General features: G+C 44.4%; 1 protein-coding gene across 1 annotated transcript; it reads right to left on the bottom strand.

Moving 5' to 3' along the window:
- Window positions 1–715: 715 nt before the first annotated feature.
- TNFSF15 (TNF superfamily member 15) lies at window positions 716–15,881 on the bottom strand. The gene is made up of 4 exons (XM_063082661.1): window positions 15,654–15,881; window positions 5,521–5,563; window positions 4,425–4,472; window positions 716–1,170 (listed from the first exon to the last, which is right to left on the bottom strand). The coding sequence occupies exons 1-4, from the start codon at window positions 15,879–15,881 to the stop codon at window positions 716–718; spliced, it is 774 nt and encodes a 257-aa protein (XP_062938731.1).
- Between the last annotated feature and the right edge of the window lie 875 nt (window positions 15,882–16,756).

Below are 16,756 nucleotides of genomic sequence, written 5' to 3'. Positions count from 1 at the left end.
TGTTCTTCATCGTGTTTTCTGGGTCATACCCAGAACATAATAAGTGTTCAAGAAAACTATGTTGAATAGATGCTATTGTTGTATTTTTTTTTTATATGCACATGGACCTCATACTTGCTTGTTTTGATACCTGGAAAGGTAGCTTTTCTCATATGGCATATATGGCATGAAAACCAATTCCTTTTTTGAGAGTATTTATGAGAAATACCAGCTCTCTTCATTTTTTTAGGTAAGTCATGAAAGTATGTGGGACAACTGATAAAAGATTTTGCCTCTGAGGGGCTTACGTGGTTTTCTTGGACTTTCTTTGGACTCTGCTCAAAGCTCCTGAACCGAAGCCACTGTATGATCAAATTGAACAGTAACTGGGCCACTGGTGACAAGTGTGTAGGAAGAAGGTGTGGAAAATATTTTTCTTTAAATCCTGACCATTCATTTGGTGATCAGTATTTTAACATTTAGAAACTCACCGCTCCTCCAAGAAACCATGATAATTAATATGTTTGCTCTCTTCAGCCTTTTTCCAATTAATATCATCAGTAAGGCATATGAAGTGTGAACTTTTGGACCCTAAATTTTGTAGCTAAACCAATGTCTCTGTGGAACGCCCCCTTCCCCTGGCCCCAAGAAAACCCCTGGTTATAATTACATATGAATGGAGAAAATTAGGAACTAGGAAGCGGGGGACCTTCATGCAATGTTGTCTGCTTTGCCCCTATAGCAAGAAGGCTCCGAAGAAGGTTTTATCTTCTTTTGTGTAATCCACCAAAGAGATGTCACTGACGTTCACCGTCAGCTTGTCCCCTTCTTGCAAGGAGAACATGGCCCCTAGGTAGATGGGCTGGAACCAGGTGCTGCCTGTTTCACACATTGACTTGGTCCCCGTTAGGAGCTGGGTTGGCTCAGGGTAGCTGTCTTTTACCTTGGTGATAACCACGATGATGGAGTCTGGCTTGTTCTGTTGCCTCCCGTGGCTGATGTCACCACACTCAGACGTGGTCCCTCGAAATGTGACCTGGGAGTAAACGAAGTAGTCTCCTGCTTCTGGGATCACCAGGAATTTATTAGTGTAGTTCATCCGGTTCTTGGTGAAGGCCAGGCCTAGTTCATGTTCCCAATGCAGAGTGGGGAACTGATTTTTCGAGTGCTGTGTGGGAGTTTGTTTCACAACTGCAAAGACAAGGGAGAGGTTTATTTGCTCATGTTGGAACCTGTGGACTTGGCTAAAAGGAGTCTCATATCATTTTTAAAAGAGTAAAGTGATTAAATATATCCAACAGCTAACTAGTGTCTGGGGGAGGAAAGAGTTAAGGATGTGTGAGCAGATGTATGCCTTTGTTCAAAGAGAGTAGTGTTCTAGGTGGTGACTTGGGGCAAATTATTTTGCCTCTCTGCCTGAGCTTTTTGATTTGACCGTTTGAAATTTACCTGAGCCCTGTGATCCTGGAAAACAGTGAATGTTAGGAAATCCTCTTACTCTTTTGTTTTCTGGAAAATGGCTTATTGCAAAGAACCACCTCCCCAAATGACTTAGATAAGACTCACGGATGCTGCCTTGTTTTGCAGGACAAGGCCAGACACTGGACTCTTCAAATTCCCATTCTTCGCCTCATAAGTGATTAGCTGAACTGTTTTATCCCCAGCAATCAATTGGAACCAAATTCTTGTTGACCAAACTTTGGTTGAGCATCAGTCCTGCTGCAAGGCCCCTGAGCTTTGCTCCCCTCATCCTGAGACAGCAAACAGCTCCTTTTAAGGATAGGCTGGCCTCAGGATAAAGCATTTTTGGATCCAATCACGCCAACCTTTCTTCCCACTTCCCCACACCAGGTTCTTTCTAGCTTCATTTACTCCTCTCTCTCTAAAAAAAAAAAAAAAAAAAAACCCGTCCAGCCTAACTCTTGAGAAACATTCAGACTTTATTGTGAGCACCTCCCCCTATTGCAATAGTCCTCTCCCCACTGCAACAGTCTCTTCTCCCCCCCCTCCATCCCTCCCTCCAGCAGTTATCCTTTTGCATGATGTCTTTCCTTACTAAGTCTGGGTTTGTTTTTTATTTGACATATTTTTCCTTAAACACATGGAGGTAATAATACCTGTGGAAAGGATTAAAAGAAATGGTGTGTATAAAATCCCTAGCAACTAGGAATATGCTCTAAACTACCTGCCTTTTATAAGCCTTCATGTTTCAGACATGCTCTGCCCCAAAGAGAAGGCATTTCAGAAAAAGTCAGGTGTTCCCTGCCTCATATTCTAATCCTGTGGTCCAAAGCCACCTGAAACACAGGCAGTAATTAACAATCAACATGAAGGACATGTATTGGAACCAGAGATCCAGAACAATTTGGAAATGCTTCTCCCACATGAACAGGGCCAAAATATAAGCCATTGTAATGGGCTTGTGGAGTGGAAGGGACTTGGGTTTTGGGCCACTTAGGCCCAGATCCAACCCTGATTCTGCAACATGCTATCTTATTAATTGACTCTGTAGGTTCATTCTCTTCTCTGAGCCTCAGTTGCTTGTCTATAAACTGGAGATAAAGCTCCTATATAGTCTTAATCTTAAGATCAAGTGAATAGAACAGACACGGACATTTTTATTACAATGGCGGGATATGGTTGTATTCAATATATATTTATTTTCTTTCCCCAAATAAGCCAGCACTGTTTTTTGACAAATCAAAAAATAAGCCTATTTCTCTTTATATATTTTTATATGTTCTTATGTTTGCATCATTCTCAAATATACATTACATATGACATGTGAATGAATGCTTTTACGAAGTATGCCAATAGTAGAAGAAAATGAATAGATTCAAACCATTGATTTGAATCATTGATTTCAAATAAGGTAATCTGCCACAAAACTAATACCTTTCAGGAGAAATAAAAACATACTTTAATTTTCTACATCTGCTTTGGAAATCCACAGCAATCACCACAAACTGACACCACAGTTTTAGGATAGGATATGTTTAAAGAAACCATTCAGCCACCTTCACATCCAGTGGGTAACCAGAAATCTGATTACTGGATTTTCCTAAGCATCTTTCTCATTGCTGGCTGGGCTAGGGTTTCTTTTGCAACTATGACACACGTTCAGAATGTGTGTGGTCTCCTCTGGCCTCCGCACTAAATGGTCCCTGGAAAGCTCTGGTGTCTCTTTGCAAAATATGCAACAGGCATTTTTATTAGTTACTCTTGATAGTCTCTAATCCTTTGTGGATTTTTTAAAAAAATTATTCTCAGATAATGCAAAAGCAAAATTTGTTTAGTCTGTAGACAAGGCAGGTTGTATTAAAATGGTATGCAAATGGTTATGTAACACAGAAGCAAGTAGGAGTTTGGGTAGGAAGTATGTTGTAATGGAAACTGCAGTTTTGAGAGTGAAGGTTAAATCTCAGCTCTTCCAATTCCTAGTCACGTGATTTGGGACAAGCGAATTTGTCCAAACCTCAGTTTCCCTATCTATGAATGGAAATGACTAATCCTTATTTCATTGGAGTGATATGCAGATTAAATGAGATAATAGACATAAAATGCCTACTATAGTGCCTGGCACACATTGGGAATTCAGTAGAAGATAGACTCCCTCCCCAATTTCTACTTTCTTTATTCACAGGAAGAAAGGTGGCATCTCTATACTCAGACAGTTTTAAGATTTTCCTGCCCAGCCTGTTCAATCCTTCCCATTTGTATAGGTAAGGGGCAAGTGACAGCAGCTTGGCATCTTCCTGATCCTAATCCTTACTCAGGAAACAATCCCTTCTCAGTCAGAGGGTACAAATGCCTTGGCCTACAAGATATCCTCCTGCAGACTGAAATTTTCTTATAGGTCGGGAGGGTATGTTTGCTTTTTCACTCTCTAGTTTTTCATTGAGGTTTTAACACATCTTTCTGCACTGTCTTGCTCTTTCCTCTGGAGTCTCAGAGGTATATGAAACTCCAGGTATGAGATGTCTGGAGTTTCCACTCTAGATTTGAGAAGCCAGACGACTAGTGTTGTTGTAAGATTCCTCTTAATCTTTTCACACAAATGAAAATTCTTTCAAAACAACTTCCTGAATGTAAATGTCCGGTGACATCAGATGGACTGGATAAATTAGCAACTCAGGGGACTTTTCATCTGTGACCAGATCCAGAATTCCTTGAAGTTCTGAGTCTGAGGAAAGCCATTTCTAAGTGACTGAGTGTGTGAATGAAAGAGAGATAGGAGAGAAAGGAAGAGGGCTGATAGAATCTGAAGGAAAATGCCCAAGAGTCATGGGCCTTTGGACCCCTCACAGGGAGGAAGACTTCAGAAAACCCTCAACTGAGAGGAGGAGTCTGCTACCCAGGGGTGTGCTTTCCAGTATGAAGCTACTGGAGTGAGTTTTGGTAAATGTGCTGAAAGAAATCCTAGAAAATACATCAGGGAGGCTTACCTGTCAGATGTGCCCTTGGCTTATCTCCATCAGCTCTGAGAGGTGTGTCTGTAACGAAAGAAGTGTGCTTTAGACGAGTCAAGGGGTGACTGGAGTGAAGATGGCACTTTGGGGGTTGCATGGTGCCTGTGATGGGAGAGAAACATTGATCTCCTCCAGCTTGGCCCAATTCCACCCTTGCAGGTTTCTGGGCTGGAATGTGGGACCTGCAGCAAGCACCACGGAGTGGGCTGACTCAGTAGAAAGAGTCTCAAGTGCAAGTGAATCTTGGCTCTATGACTTTGGGCAAGTTATTTAGCATGTCCAGGACTCTGTTTTCTCATCTGGAAGATGGGCACAGTAATCCAGACCATGGATGGAGCATGCTCAGCACGTTGGCATATGGTCAATGCTCAGTAAAGCACACCTTGCTTGTCCTTCCCTCAAACTGCTTCTGTGGGAGCTGATGGCCTTTTGCCTTCTTCATGAAATATATGGATGGCCCAATAGAAATGGGAAGAGGAGTGGGTGGGAACCACTCCATAGCTCTGTAACCTTGGCAGGTCCTTTTCCCTCTCTGGGCTGCTGTTTCCACACAAGTTCTCAAGAGGACCTCAGAATTTCCATCTGGTTTTCAGAGATGATTATATTGGATTAAGGGTGTTCTAACTGCAGTGATAAAGATGATTTAATGATGATAAAAAGCAAAAATTCATTGCATACTTTTGATGTGCTAGGCATTGTTCTAACCCATGTAAGAATGAATTAATTTAATTCACACTAACCCTGTTGGGTAGGTATGATTGTAACCATTTTTATAGGTGAGTAAATGGAGACAGAGATAGATAAAATTATTTGCCCAAAGGTCACACTGCTAGTAAATTCCAGAGCTGGGGTTGCATATAGGCCATCAGTTCTGCAGGACATGCACTTGGCCATGGAGCCATTTTGCTTTCTTAGTGACTGGGGAGGAGCCTCACTTCTCCTCTGGATATGCATCACTTGGCTTAGCAACTTGGTAATTAAAGACCTGTCTCTCTGAACCACCTACATATCAGAAATACTGGAAATATTCTTATTTCCCATAAGAAACAGCATCAAAGATGAAAACACTTACAAGCTCGCCGATGTGAAGGTCCAAACTCCTGTCCTTTCAGAGTCTGTTGGTAAAGAAAGATATAGTTCAGACCATCTGTGGTCCTCTGACCCCAATACCCACACAGCTCCCAGAGCACAGGTATGAGTATGATGCTGTTGCTATCCAGCCTGATGAGGGAAATGGGAATAAGAATGTTTAGGTTGACAGGAGTCTTGCAGCTCAGCTCCCCACTTTCCTCCTCCAGCACCCCCACTGACTTTTCTCTCTCTTATACTTGTCTCTGAAGCTCACCTTTAGAGTTCTTTCCTGAGAGATTTTCCTACTCTTTTCCAGGGGAACTCAGCCTCTCATCATTGCTTCTATTATTTCAACAAAATAATGGCCCTTGCTTTATTTTCTTTTCCGTACCACAATTTAAAAATTGGAATGACCTGAACTTGAATCCTGGTTGCACCATTTATTAACAATATGATCTTGAGGAGGACTCTTTTCCTCTCTGAGTGTTAGTGTCCTCATTTGTAAAATGGAAATAATAACATCTCTACCCTTAAATTACATGCAGGGTTGAGGTGAGGATCAAATCAGAAAATGCAAGAGTCAGTGCAAAGAATGCATAGAAAGTGGAGGAACCACCACTCATGGGCCTGAACATAAAGCTTAGGAACAAAACTATGTTCTTAGCTCAGGTATACCATCACCATCTTACATTTTACAATGTATGTTCTTTTATTTTTTTTAAGCCTTCTCCAATATGATTTTGACTCAACCCAGGCTTCTGATTTAGTTCTTGTACATAGTCCACACTAGTAGAGTGATCCTCCTGTCACCACAAACACTTGATCTATTTTACATCTTTACATCTGTGCATGTGTATCGTGTACATGGATGTCTCTGTGTGGTTATGTGGGTATGAATGTGTCATTGTTGAGTCTAGGTCTGTGAGCAGGGCTGTGATAACAGTGATCTTGTTAGAGCCTGGACCTCCAGGCTGTTTTTGTGCCCAACCCATGCTACCTAACCTTGACTGAAGCTCTCTTCGTGGCATTAAGTCTTGTCTTTGAATGGTTCACTGACTTCTCAGTCCTTTCGGGCCCTCTCTCTGTGCTTCCTAATTATGTCAATGTCAATACTACTGCTTCTCCTTGGTTACCAGACCTGAACATTTCTTCTTCACAAACCCAAGGGTTTTCATTTCTGGTTTGCAGTTTTCCTCATTTTTGCCTCTGCTCCAGGCCTTGGCACGCTGCCCACCTGGATTCTTCAACAGACTCCTAACGGGTTTTCATGCCTCTGGTTTCTCCTTTTCTTTGATCCATTTTCTAGCCTGCCTTCAGAGGGCTTTTTCTAAAGTATCACTTTATTGAGACAAAACTCTGCTCGTAAGCCTTCAGTAGCTCCTCATGGCTTGCATGACACAGTCTTACCACCTCTTATCTTGGCATCCAAAGTCCTAATTTACCATCCAGTCTTGTTACCCACTGTTTACTCCTCTCTAAGATCCTCTGTGTTCCCAGCCATAAGAAGCAACTACAATGCACGATTCAAGGGATATGAAAAATGCAGTAAGTATAGCGACTGTGTACACTTACCACAGGGTCATGAGTACAACAGTCTTTGAAAACCTAAGCCCAATGGTTGTGACCACTTATTCAGCATCAATCACTTTGAGGGGCTTGAGGAGTGAAAAACAGCCCACAAATTAGCTTATACTGTAGACTTACTTGCTATTGACAGAACTGATAAAAGAATTGGTCCTTTGGCAAGGCAGGAAACTGAAGATGGGATTCCTAAAGAGAATTGGGGAGATATTGATTGCATCTCCTTGTTCAGGAAGGTGTACCTTCCCTGGTTCACCTTATTTTGCTTCATTCAATTCTCTTGCTAAGGAATCTTCTTGAACGTCCTGTTATCTTTGGCTGAACAGACACTCACCTCAGACTTTGGAGCATTCCTTTTTGACTCAGAATCCCACTGTCATTAGTATGTATCTGAGAGGTGAATACATTGCCCTGTTTGCTCTGCTGGATTTCTATACCTTGGGCACACATTTTATTTTCCTATATAATGGATGTGTATGGATTTCAGTGGCCCAGAATGCCACTAAACATCTGGAGGCTGTGACAGTGCCAGTTGGAAGGTGTTGAAGACCACAACATTCCAAGCATCCACAAGAAGAACATCAGCTGGGACTCTCTCCAAGAATAACATCTAAGCCTTCCATTACAACTTCTCTTAATAATGACTCTGTCTACCATGGAAGCAAAATTATCGTGACAGGAAGCAGGAATGAATGAGGAGGAGATTCAAGAGGATGAAATAGAAGTTTATTTGGGGTAAAGTTTATGCACTTAAGCTGTCCCTGCAATGCCTGCACTCAAGATAGTTGCTGTCAACATCAGACCAACTAGATGTCTTACTGTGTTCCAACCCTGATTCATCCCTACCACTTCTGGGTCACTCGGGGACACAAAGGATCCTGAGAGCTGCCGGTCACCTCAACATTAGCCTCCAATGCTGAATAGGCATGAGGTTCAAGAGCACCCCTGAAGAATGGGATTTATTCCCCCCAACAGGTCTTCTCAAACCACTACCTGAGAACCAGGATCCAATTTTATTACTTATTTGTGTTCTCATTGCTTTTTGTCTCTCTAGTGGATTTCAAGTTGCATAGAGGCGGGGATCTGGTCTGCCTGTCCTGTCACCACTGTATTCCCAGTGCCTGGACAATGCCTGGCACCTTTGCTGGAGTATTCAAGTGGCAAAATGTGTGCAGATTTACAGGCACTGGGAAGACAGAGGCAGAAAAGAGAATAGGACATGGGGTCAAGTTGATTCAGTGACTTTAGGCGGAGTTTTGCAATCCAAAAATCTAGAAAAGAAATCCTTTTGTTTATATCTAAAAAAATTTTAACTCTGTAGTGGTGGGAAGTTATAATCTTTTACTACTATGGCCTCTTAAAGTCATCAGGCTCTGCGTGGAGAATAGTCATGGCTCTAGAAATATTTGTTGAATGTCGCAAGACTTGGCCAGGAGCCAGAGGCAGAAAAAGCAAATGTGTATGCCCGTGGGTATACATCTTAGTGGGACAGCGGAGGGCTGCTCCCCCTGGCATATATTAACCCTAACAAGACAAGGGGATGCTGCTCCCCCACCCACCTCAGTTCCTATGGGTCAGGGAATTTTCATGCTCCTTTGATTTTCTTTTTTTCTCCCTTTTTTTTTGTTTGCATGTTGACTGGTAATAATCCCTGACTCAAATTGCTCATGACCAATTACAAGAGACATTTTTGAAATTCCTCTAATTCTTCAAACTGGAAAGAAGGAGGGATGGAGAAATGGAGGAGACTGTTACTTAGTTGAGTGCTCCTCAGGCTCAGGTCCTTTAGTGGGCATTTATGTGTGTTCCTCATCTAATATGCCAGCTATTCCAAGGAGGGGTTGGCATCGCCTTTCTGTAGTCTGTGTAAGCCTTATAACAGAGGCTTAAATAGGTTATGCAACTGCTCGAGGTCAAAGAGTATGTGCAGGACCTGGGATCTGAACCTTGAGACCAGTTACAGATCCTGATCTCCATAAACATTAGCCGAGTGCACAACCGACAAACGAGCCCGAAGCGAGACGGTCTTTGAGATTTCTTGACCTTTCCCCAGAAAAATCCCTGGAGCTTATTTGAACTAATGATCCACTTAGCCTTTCCCCCATGTGTTGTAGTCAGTCTGTCTATCTATTCATAAACAGGAAGGGACATTCTTTTCTTGCTGTCATAATTGCTGCAACTGCAAAGGCATAAATGTTTTATGACCCATAACATCCTCCCAGCATTTCAAGGAGAAATACACAGACTTTTGCTTCTTCGTCTCTTTCTTTTGCTTCTCCCTGTTTATACTTGCACAAGGATAAACCCAACCTGCAAATGTTTTATTTCGAGGTTGTTCCATTTCATCATCCTCCAAGGTGCCCTGGACAGGGTTTTACCTGCAACACTCAGCATGGTACAGAGCAAAGATTCTGGAGATTGCAGCCAAGCAGATTTGGAAATCCCAGCTCTGTTATTTCCTGGTGCTCTCGTTTCGGCATGTCACTCAACCTCAGTGACACTCAGCGTCCTCATCAATAAGAGCAGGTAATGATTCTTTCTTTCCAGGACTGTTGTGATGACTCAGAAAGACCACAAACATGAAGTGGGCATTCAATTCACTTTCCTTCTTTCTTTGGGCTCAACAAATGCTTGTGGTATGTATTGTTGGTTCTGCACGATCTCTTTGTGGTCTTATGACTTCAGTTGTAAACAGAAGCCACTGTTGTGCCTCTTTATGATAAGAAGCAGATTTGGATCCTTTAGGAGCTCTGAGTGGCTTCCTCCTTTCCCCAAGGACAGACACTCAATAGGCTTCCTTGATCCATAGTTTGCTTCTGGACTTCTGTCCATTCTGAATGCAAATGGATTGAGGGAGTGGAATTCACTCCCCACCTATTTCAAATCCTAAGCTTGTTGCTGCTGTCAGCTGCTGGGAGGTTGGGCTGGGAGAAGACCTCTTGCAGTCAGTGTGCTGTTGACACAGCAGTGTGACGCGGGAGTTTGCCATGCTGGTGTGGCCCTCAATGCTGTGTATGTTCACTTTACTGGGCAAGCATGTTGATCCTGAAAATAACCAGCTACAAGCTCTGGGGATGTCTGGATTCACACCCACGAGTGCTCACCCTTCCTTCCTTGGCACTTCCACAGTGCACCTTCCCTGCCTCTGTTTCCCTGCCCTTTGCCCACAGCCTGACCTTTGGAGTGAGTCAGGGCTTTTCTTCCAGTTATGCTGGGGCTTCCTGAGACCACAGCAGGAATCAGCATTTTGCAATTTAGAGTATTTTAGCTCAACTATCTGTTTTCTCTAGACAATACCAAAAGGGCTATCATTACTGTCCTCCTTTCAGAAGAGGAAACAAATTGAGTGAGATGAAAGGGCTTATCTAAGGTGGGGTGGGTAGGAAAATAATGTCTGCTGAGCATCCATCCTGTGGCAATAGCTTTTGAACATCTTGCAGAATTCTCACCACTGTGCTGTGAAGAAAACATATTGACCTCCTCATTTTATGGATGGTGGTCTAAGGCTCAGTGAGGTCTGGTGTCTTGCCCATCACTCCACCCCTCCCTCCATCCAGAAAACACTTAGTGAGTGCCTTCTGTGTGCCAGGTACAGCTAGATGCCCACAGGGGAGGAAGGGGACTAGCATTTATTGGGTACTTACTATGTGCCAGACACTTCTCAGGGTTAAATTCTCCTGAGCACCACAGAGGCAGACAAACATGGTGTTTAAAAGGAACACATGTGGTGTGTTTGAATCCCAATATCACAGTCTTTAACTGTGTGACTTTGAGTATGTTGTTTAACTTCTCTAAGCCTCATTTTTGTCATCTCTAAAATGAGGATAATAGTAGTACTTTCTTCCTTGTGTGATTTCAAGGATTAACTGAGATGAGGCATGTAGTAATCATAGCAAACATGTATTGCATGTGTTTACACGCCAGACACCACACTGAGCACTTTATAGACATGATCTCACTTACTTTTCTAAAAACACTTAATAAAAATAAAATTTAGCTTGGTGTCTGGATATAAAGAGCTGTCAAGAGGTCACAGCTGTGCTGTGGTGGAAGCACGGCTTTCCCTCAAGTGTGTGTGACTCTAAAGCAGCAGCTCTAGAGGACTCTAAGGGGATCCTGGGTGGAGAACTGGGGGTCTCAGAGGCATGTGCAGGGGGAAGAGGGCTGCAGGGAAAAAAGGTCAGGAGCCTCGCAGGAATTTTCAGGAAGGGGTGGAAGTGAGATTGAAGGGAACCAAGCAGGGTGTGGGGAGAGTGTGCAGATGATTCTAGAAGTAGGGCCTGGAAGGGAAGGACAAATATGGGCGGTGGTGTGACACTGGGCAGGAGAGCCCTTATGACATCTTTGAAGATTCATCCCACAGTACTCAGTGCTCACTCTGTGCCAGGCTCGGGGCTGAGCCAACTTGGTGCATTTTGCTTTGCCTGACTCTGTGTGTCAGAGCTGTGCCTGGGGAAGGTGGAGGCCTGGCCTTAGAGCACCTGTGGGCCTAGTGGGCCTGTGGAACTATCCTGAGGGCAGTGGAAACCACTGAAAGGCCCAAAGAATGCCCAGGCTGTGGTCAAGTGCCCCTGGGTAAAGAATGGACTAGGAGATGGGGGCAGAGGGCATGCCTAGGTTGGGGAAGGAGGCACAGAGATAGCTCATAAACATCAGAGACCAAGAAAAGCCATCCAGTATTGAAGCCTGCTCTCAGGCCTGGCAATGGCAGATTCCAGAGCAGGTAGAGAAGTTGTCCTCTGTGATGTAATTTCCCCAGCAGGGAAGTTCCCTGGTCATAATAATAATTGCTATCACTTACTAATCTCCCACCCCTTGCCAGACAATTTAAACACTTTGTTTCTAGTTATCCCCATTTCATACACAAAGAAGCAAGGCCCAGGGAGGTTAGGTTTCAGTGGCTCAGAAGTGGCAAGGCCACAATTCAAGCTGAGTTTAAACTTTTGATTCATGATTTTTCTAAGATGAAAAACTGCCTAATATTCCATAGAAGTCTAAAGCTCCTAAAACATTTGAGTATCCCTATATATTTTTTGCATAGGTAACATACACATTTTGTACAAAATGGCATAGGCCTATAAATGTCTCCCTCCTTCCCTTGTGCTCAAACACCCAGTTCTCCTACCACGATGCTAGCAGATTTACCAATTTCTTTTGTTCTCTTCCTGACATATGCTATACAGGCACTTGGAAACACATTCATACATGCGAATTTTTTCACAAAATGAAGTGTATCACATTATATATGCTATTACGCATTTGGCTTTTTTGGCTTCACTTGTATGCGAGTCCTTCCAAAAGCTCGTGGAAAATGGAATTAAAAGATATATGAATCTTTTCAGGAACTTCTGGAAGGACCCTCATATGTAATGGGTTGTATCTGCTCAGCTATATCAAAGGGTGAGATTTCTTTCTGTCTTTGCAATTTCTTAGCAGATTGCCTGCAATGTGCATCACGTTCTGGTTTAATGCCTATTCGACAATAAAAGTATTTTCTTTCTCTACTACCTTTGTGGAGAGGATTTCTGTGTCGTGAGAAGAGTTTGTTTTTAATTATATTTCTGCAACATGAGCATGATATGCTACCTCTCTAAGCCATACTTTCTTCTTTGGAAAAACATGGGTAGCCCTAATTCCCTCCTGGGCCAGGCGTCCTGGGTGAGGGGTTCTGAAGATGAAATGAGACTTGACACGTGAAGCTACTCTCTGGGAGGCTGGCATGGTGTGGGGGGTGGTGCTCAGTAATTGTAATAGTTGGCTTTCCTCTGTGATATTACTGATATTGCTCTGCTTTTGGCCTATAGCATGGCAGCCTGGCACCTGGCACAGAATTACATCATAGAGCAGGTGGTCACATGGTCTAATCTCAAATCTTTAGAGGTCAGGCTTGGGCAAATCTCTTCAGCCTTTGAATCTCAGTTTCGCTATTTGTAAAACAAAGGGCTCTAGACTGGATAAGCTTCAAAGTCCTTGTTACCTCCAATGGCCTGGCTGGCTTTTATCCATAATAAGCCATGACCTGGACCTCAGGCAGGAACAACATTCTAGCCATAGGTGCCTTCCTTTCCTCGTCCAGGAAGTCCTCCCTGAAGCAACCCTCTTTCTGTGGCTGAGCTAGGAGAATATCTGGAATTCCACAGCACCTCTGTGTTGAAATAGCCTAATTCCTTGTTTGCCTCACGCATCCGACTTGGAGCTCCTGGAGGCCAAGATCAAGTTTCCTCAGCAGTGGCCTGGCGCCCGGCATGGAGGGATGATTATGTTATAGCCACCTTGTGCATGTAGCTCTCCCCAGGTTCCAAACACGTCTTATTGGCACCATCAGAGTGTTGATATTAGTACCCGCTCTTGGAAGGAAGGGCAACAGGCTTAAAGCAATGAAGCCACGTGACGGTTTTCACAAGGCCAGAAGCGGCTGAGCTGGGTTTCAAATGCAGGTGTCTGTTGAAGAGCCGTAACATTTCCCTGTTGTGTCCACCCAAGCTCTCTGCTGGTTTCCCTCCTTGAATTCCATCTTCTTCCTTCTCCCTTGAGCTGCTTATTCTCCCTTAGGCTGTCCAGATCCGCTGCCCTGCCCTGCTCTGCACCCCGTGAGGCTGACCTCAGGCCCGGAGGCTCCCAGCTCCTGCCAGCCCGGGCCCCCAGCTGAGTCTGGTCAGTGGATCAGAGGCTGGGAGGAGAGGGCGGTCAGCATTCCCTCCTCCCTTCTGCTCAGCCCCTGCTGTTCCGGCAGTGATGGCCTTTCTCTACGGCGCCCTTAGGTCCTCTGGGCAGCCCTCTCCTAGGCTGTAGTGCTCCCTGGGTTCTTCTAAAACTCCCTTCTCCATTTGCCCCTTCATGCTGAGGGATGGGACGGTGACGGGCTTCCCACTGCTGCTAACCTCTGCATGCTTCCAGCCCTTCGGGTTCCTTTCCATCTGTCTGCATCACCACAAATAGGCCCATCTCTAATCCCCTTCAAACCGTTCTTTAAATGCTCTTTCAACTCTCCTCTTTGTGTGGGCCAACTGTTTCTTTTCAGGATCCCGATTGCTACATGTGCCCTGCCTCACCCTGTTTCCCTTTCTCCTTCTACTGACGCACTAAGAAGTTACACAGCCTGGCCAAACTGCAGCTCCAAACATCCCCATGTGTCCGCTCTCCAGGGAGATTGGTTCAACTACAGGCGAAGGGACAGTGTTAGCCTCGTCCCGTCCTTGAGCGCCTGCAGTAGGGCAGGCATGGTGGCAATGCTGGGGTGCAGCGGGAGGAAGAGCCTCAGGGCCTCCCTTCACCCATCATGCGCCTGTTCCCTTCAGAACCCAGGAGGGTGCTGGGTGCTGCTGTCTCCTGGCTACCGAGGGACAGAGGGACAGAGTCCCAGGGACCCGCTTGGGTGCTGCAGTTTGGCTTCTCCTAGGAAACAGCCTCACGGTTTTCAAGAGGTCACAGCCCGACTTCCCATGCCCAGGAGTTTTCCCCTAACATGAGCAGCCTCTCTGTGTCTTCTGCATATTTCTGCATTTTACAAGAGATGGCATGTGGCCATGAGTGCTGCTGCCTGAACCACAGTCTGTTTGTTGACCCTGATGGGAGGGTGAGAGTTACATATTAGCCACGCTCATGTACCACGTCTCTGCTTTGAAGTTGCCAGGATTGCTTAGAGACCAAGTTTCCAATTAAACCAATGGAAAAGCCTATTTTCTCCTTTGGAATTGAAAACTTTGGTCTGACATTAAATCAGCCATCTATATTATGGAGGAGCATCTTTTAAGAAAGATATTACTTGACTAACACATTATTTAGGCTTTGAGGCACATTTTTAATGTTCCTGGCCCAGAATTATGTTTTCTGCTTGACACCTGTACATCCACCTTCCTACTGTTATTCTCTCTAGACCCTATGGTCTTTGTTTTGACGAAGCTTCTCCCCAGTCCCCAGCAAGACCTTAGACATACACAGGCAGGAGGTTATTTCTCAACATTGAAAAATTGTATTTCTAAACCCAAGAAAGGCAATTAGTTAAATTATAGCATACACATATAGAAATATAATACAGCTGTCTATATCACCATGCTTCTGTGAATTCATTAGCATATAAATAAAATCATAATATATTCGGAGACTCAGAATAATCTCATTTTGTTAAAAATAATATGGAATTATATATCCCAAATTGTTAACTGTGGTCATCTCTAAGTGATTATGAGTAATGATAATTTTCTTCATTTCCTTATCTGTATTTTTTTACTTTTTTCCAATGACCATGTGATAGTTATACAAAGTGTTGTTTTTAAATAAAAAGGAATGTTTCCAAATTATCAGTACACTGTGGTTATAATTATCTAAATATGAGGCTTGAAGTTATTCCCATGTAAACATAAGAAGGGACAATTCATTCCCTGGAAATACTGAGGATAAGAACCAGATGGGACCACTCCGCCCTTCCCATTGTCTATTTCCTTTGCTTGTCCAAGCAAGGAGTGAGATGCCTCTGTCCAAAGCTGAAAGATAGCTGCTGCTGCCCGCAGAGAGTCCACGGATCACCCCAGGTCAGAGTGGAGTCTGGCTTACCTGGAACTGTACACAGGCCTCTCCTTGGGCCCGGAGCTGGCCAACGAGCAGGTAGGTGATGAGTCCTGCAAGGATGGGGAGTGACACCAGGCAGCAGGTGACGGCCCAGTGCACGCTGCTGCTCCTGGCTCCTAGCCCGGCTCTGGCCTTGGGCCTGCAGCTGCCGTCCTCGGGCAGCATTTCCACGCTGGCTGTTTCCCCAAAACTCAGCCCCAGGTCCTCTGCCATGCTCCTGCTGGTCCTGGAGGCGCCTCTGACTCCTCCTGGGCAGAGAGACCCCCCCATTAAATAGAAGACCAGCTCTCACAGTGAGTGAATTAATCACTGGTGCCTACTCCTCCCCTTTTCCTCTCCTCCTCCCCCCTCCACAGCACACTGCAGCCCTGCCCTGTTAGGGAATGCACCGCCTACAACAGAAACCAAGTTTGGTTTAAGAAAAAAAAAAAAAAAAAAAGAAAAAGAAGAAGAAAGCTTTCCCAAGCATATTTATATACAGTCTGCTCATATGCTCCTTCCTTCGTTTACATAAGGAAGTTAGGAAAGTCCCTGGAGGGGGAGAGAAAGAATTCATCAAGTCAGGGGGTGGGGAGAATTAAAATATACCTGTTGCCTGTGCTGGAGTCCTGCCAGTTGTGCCTGTCTCGGGAGTGTGCTTCATCTGGAAGTGAAAGTGAGGGATGGGGAGGTGTGAGGCTTACAGACTGGGAAACGGAAATCATGTTTGCATCAGCACTTTGCAGAGTGCTGCCAAGACCTCTGTCTTTCTGGGTCTCACTGAACTCATTCCCATTGTACAGATGGGAGCATCAGAGTTCTGAAAGGGGCAGGCACGTGCCCTGGGGCATCTGAGGATTCAGACAGAGGAGCAAGGAAGAGGACCTAGTTCTTCTAAATCATGGTTTGGGGCTCTGGCCTCTACCATACAACTGCCTATGAACGGAAAGTATATCTCCGGCCTGTATCAATCATCATCAATCATCATCTGAGCGAAGAGTTTGAAGTTATAGATAGAGGTGACTGTCCGTGAGCGGAGGACATTGACTCCTACTGTCTGATTAGTCCAAAGTTAATTGATCACCAGTGATCTACGTTGCCCACAGTCG

This window comes from Cynocephalus volans, chromosome 17 (genome assembly GCF_027409185.1).
Source record: "Cynocephalus volans isolate mCynVol1 chromosome 17, mCynVol1.pri, whole genome shotgun sequence".
NCBI lineage: Eukaryota > Metazoa > Chordata > Mammalia > Dermoptera > Cynocephalidae > Cynocephalus > Cynocephalus volans.
The sequence above is the reverse complement of the archived record's forward strand: the minus strand, read 5'-3'. Positions and strand labels throughout refer to the sequence as shown.

What these genes read in the sequence shown, in the direction of transcription:
- TNFSF15 (XM_063082661.1), bottom strand. Translation starts at nt 15,881, where the DNA reads ATGGCAGAGGACCTGGGGCTGAGTTTTGGGGAAACAGCCAGCGTGGAA. An exon ending in AGGCCTGTGTACAGTTCCAG is followed by an intron (nt 5,564 to 15,653) that starts GTAAGCCAGACT and finishes CTTTACCAACAG; the next exon opens with ACTCTGAAAGGACAGGAGTT. An exon ending in ACCTTCACATCGGCGAGCTT is followed by an intron (nt 4,473 to 5,520) that starts GTAAGTGTTTTC and finishes CTTTCGTTACAG; the next exon opens with ACACACCTCTCAGAGCTGAT.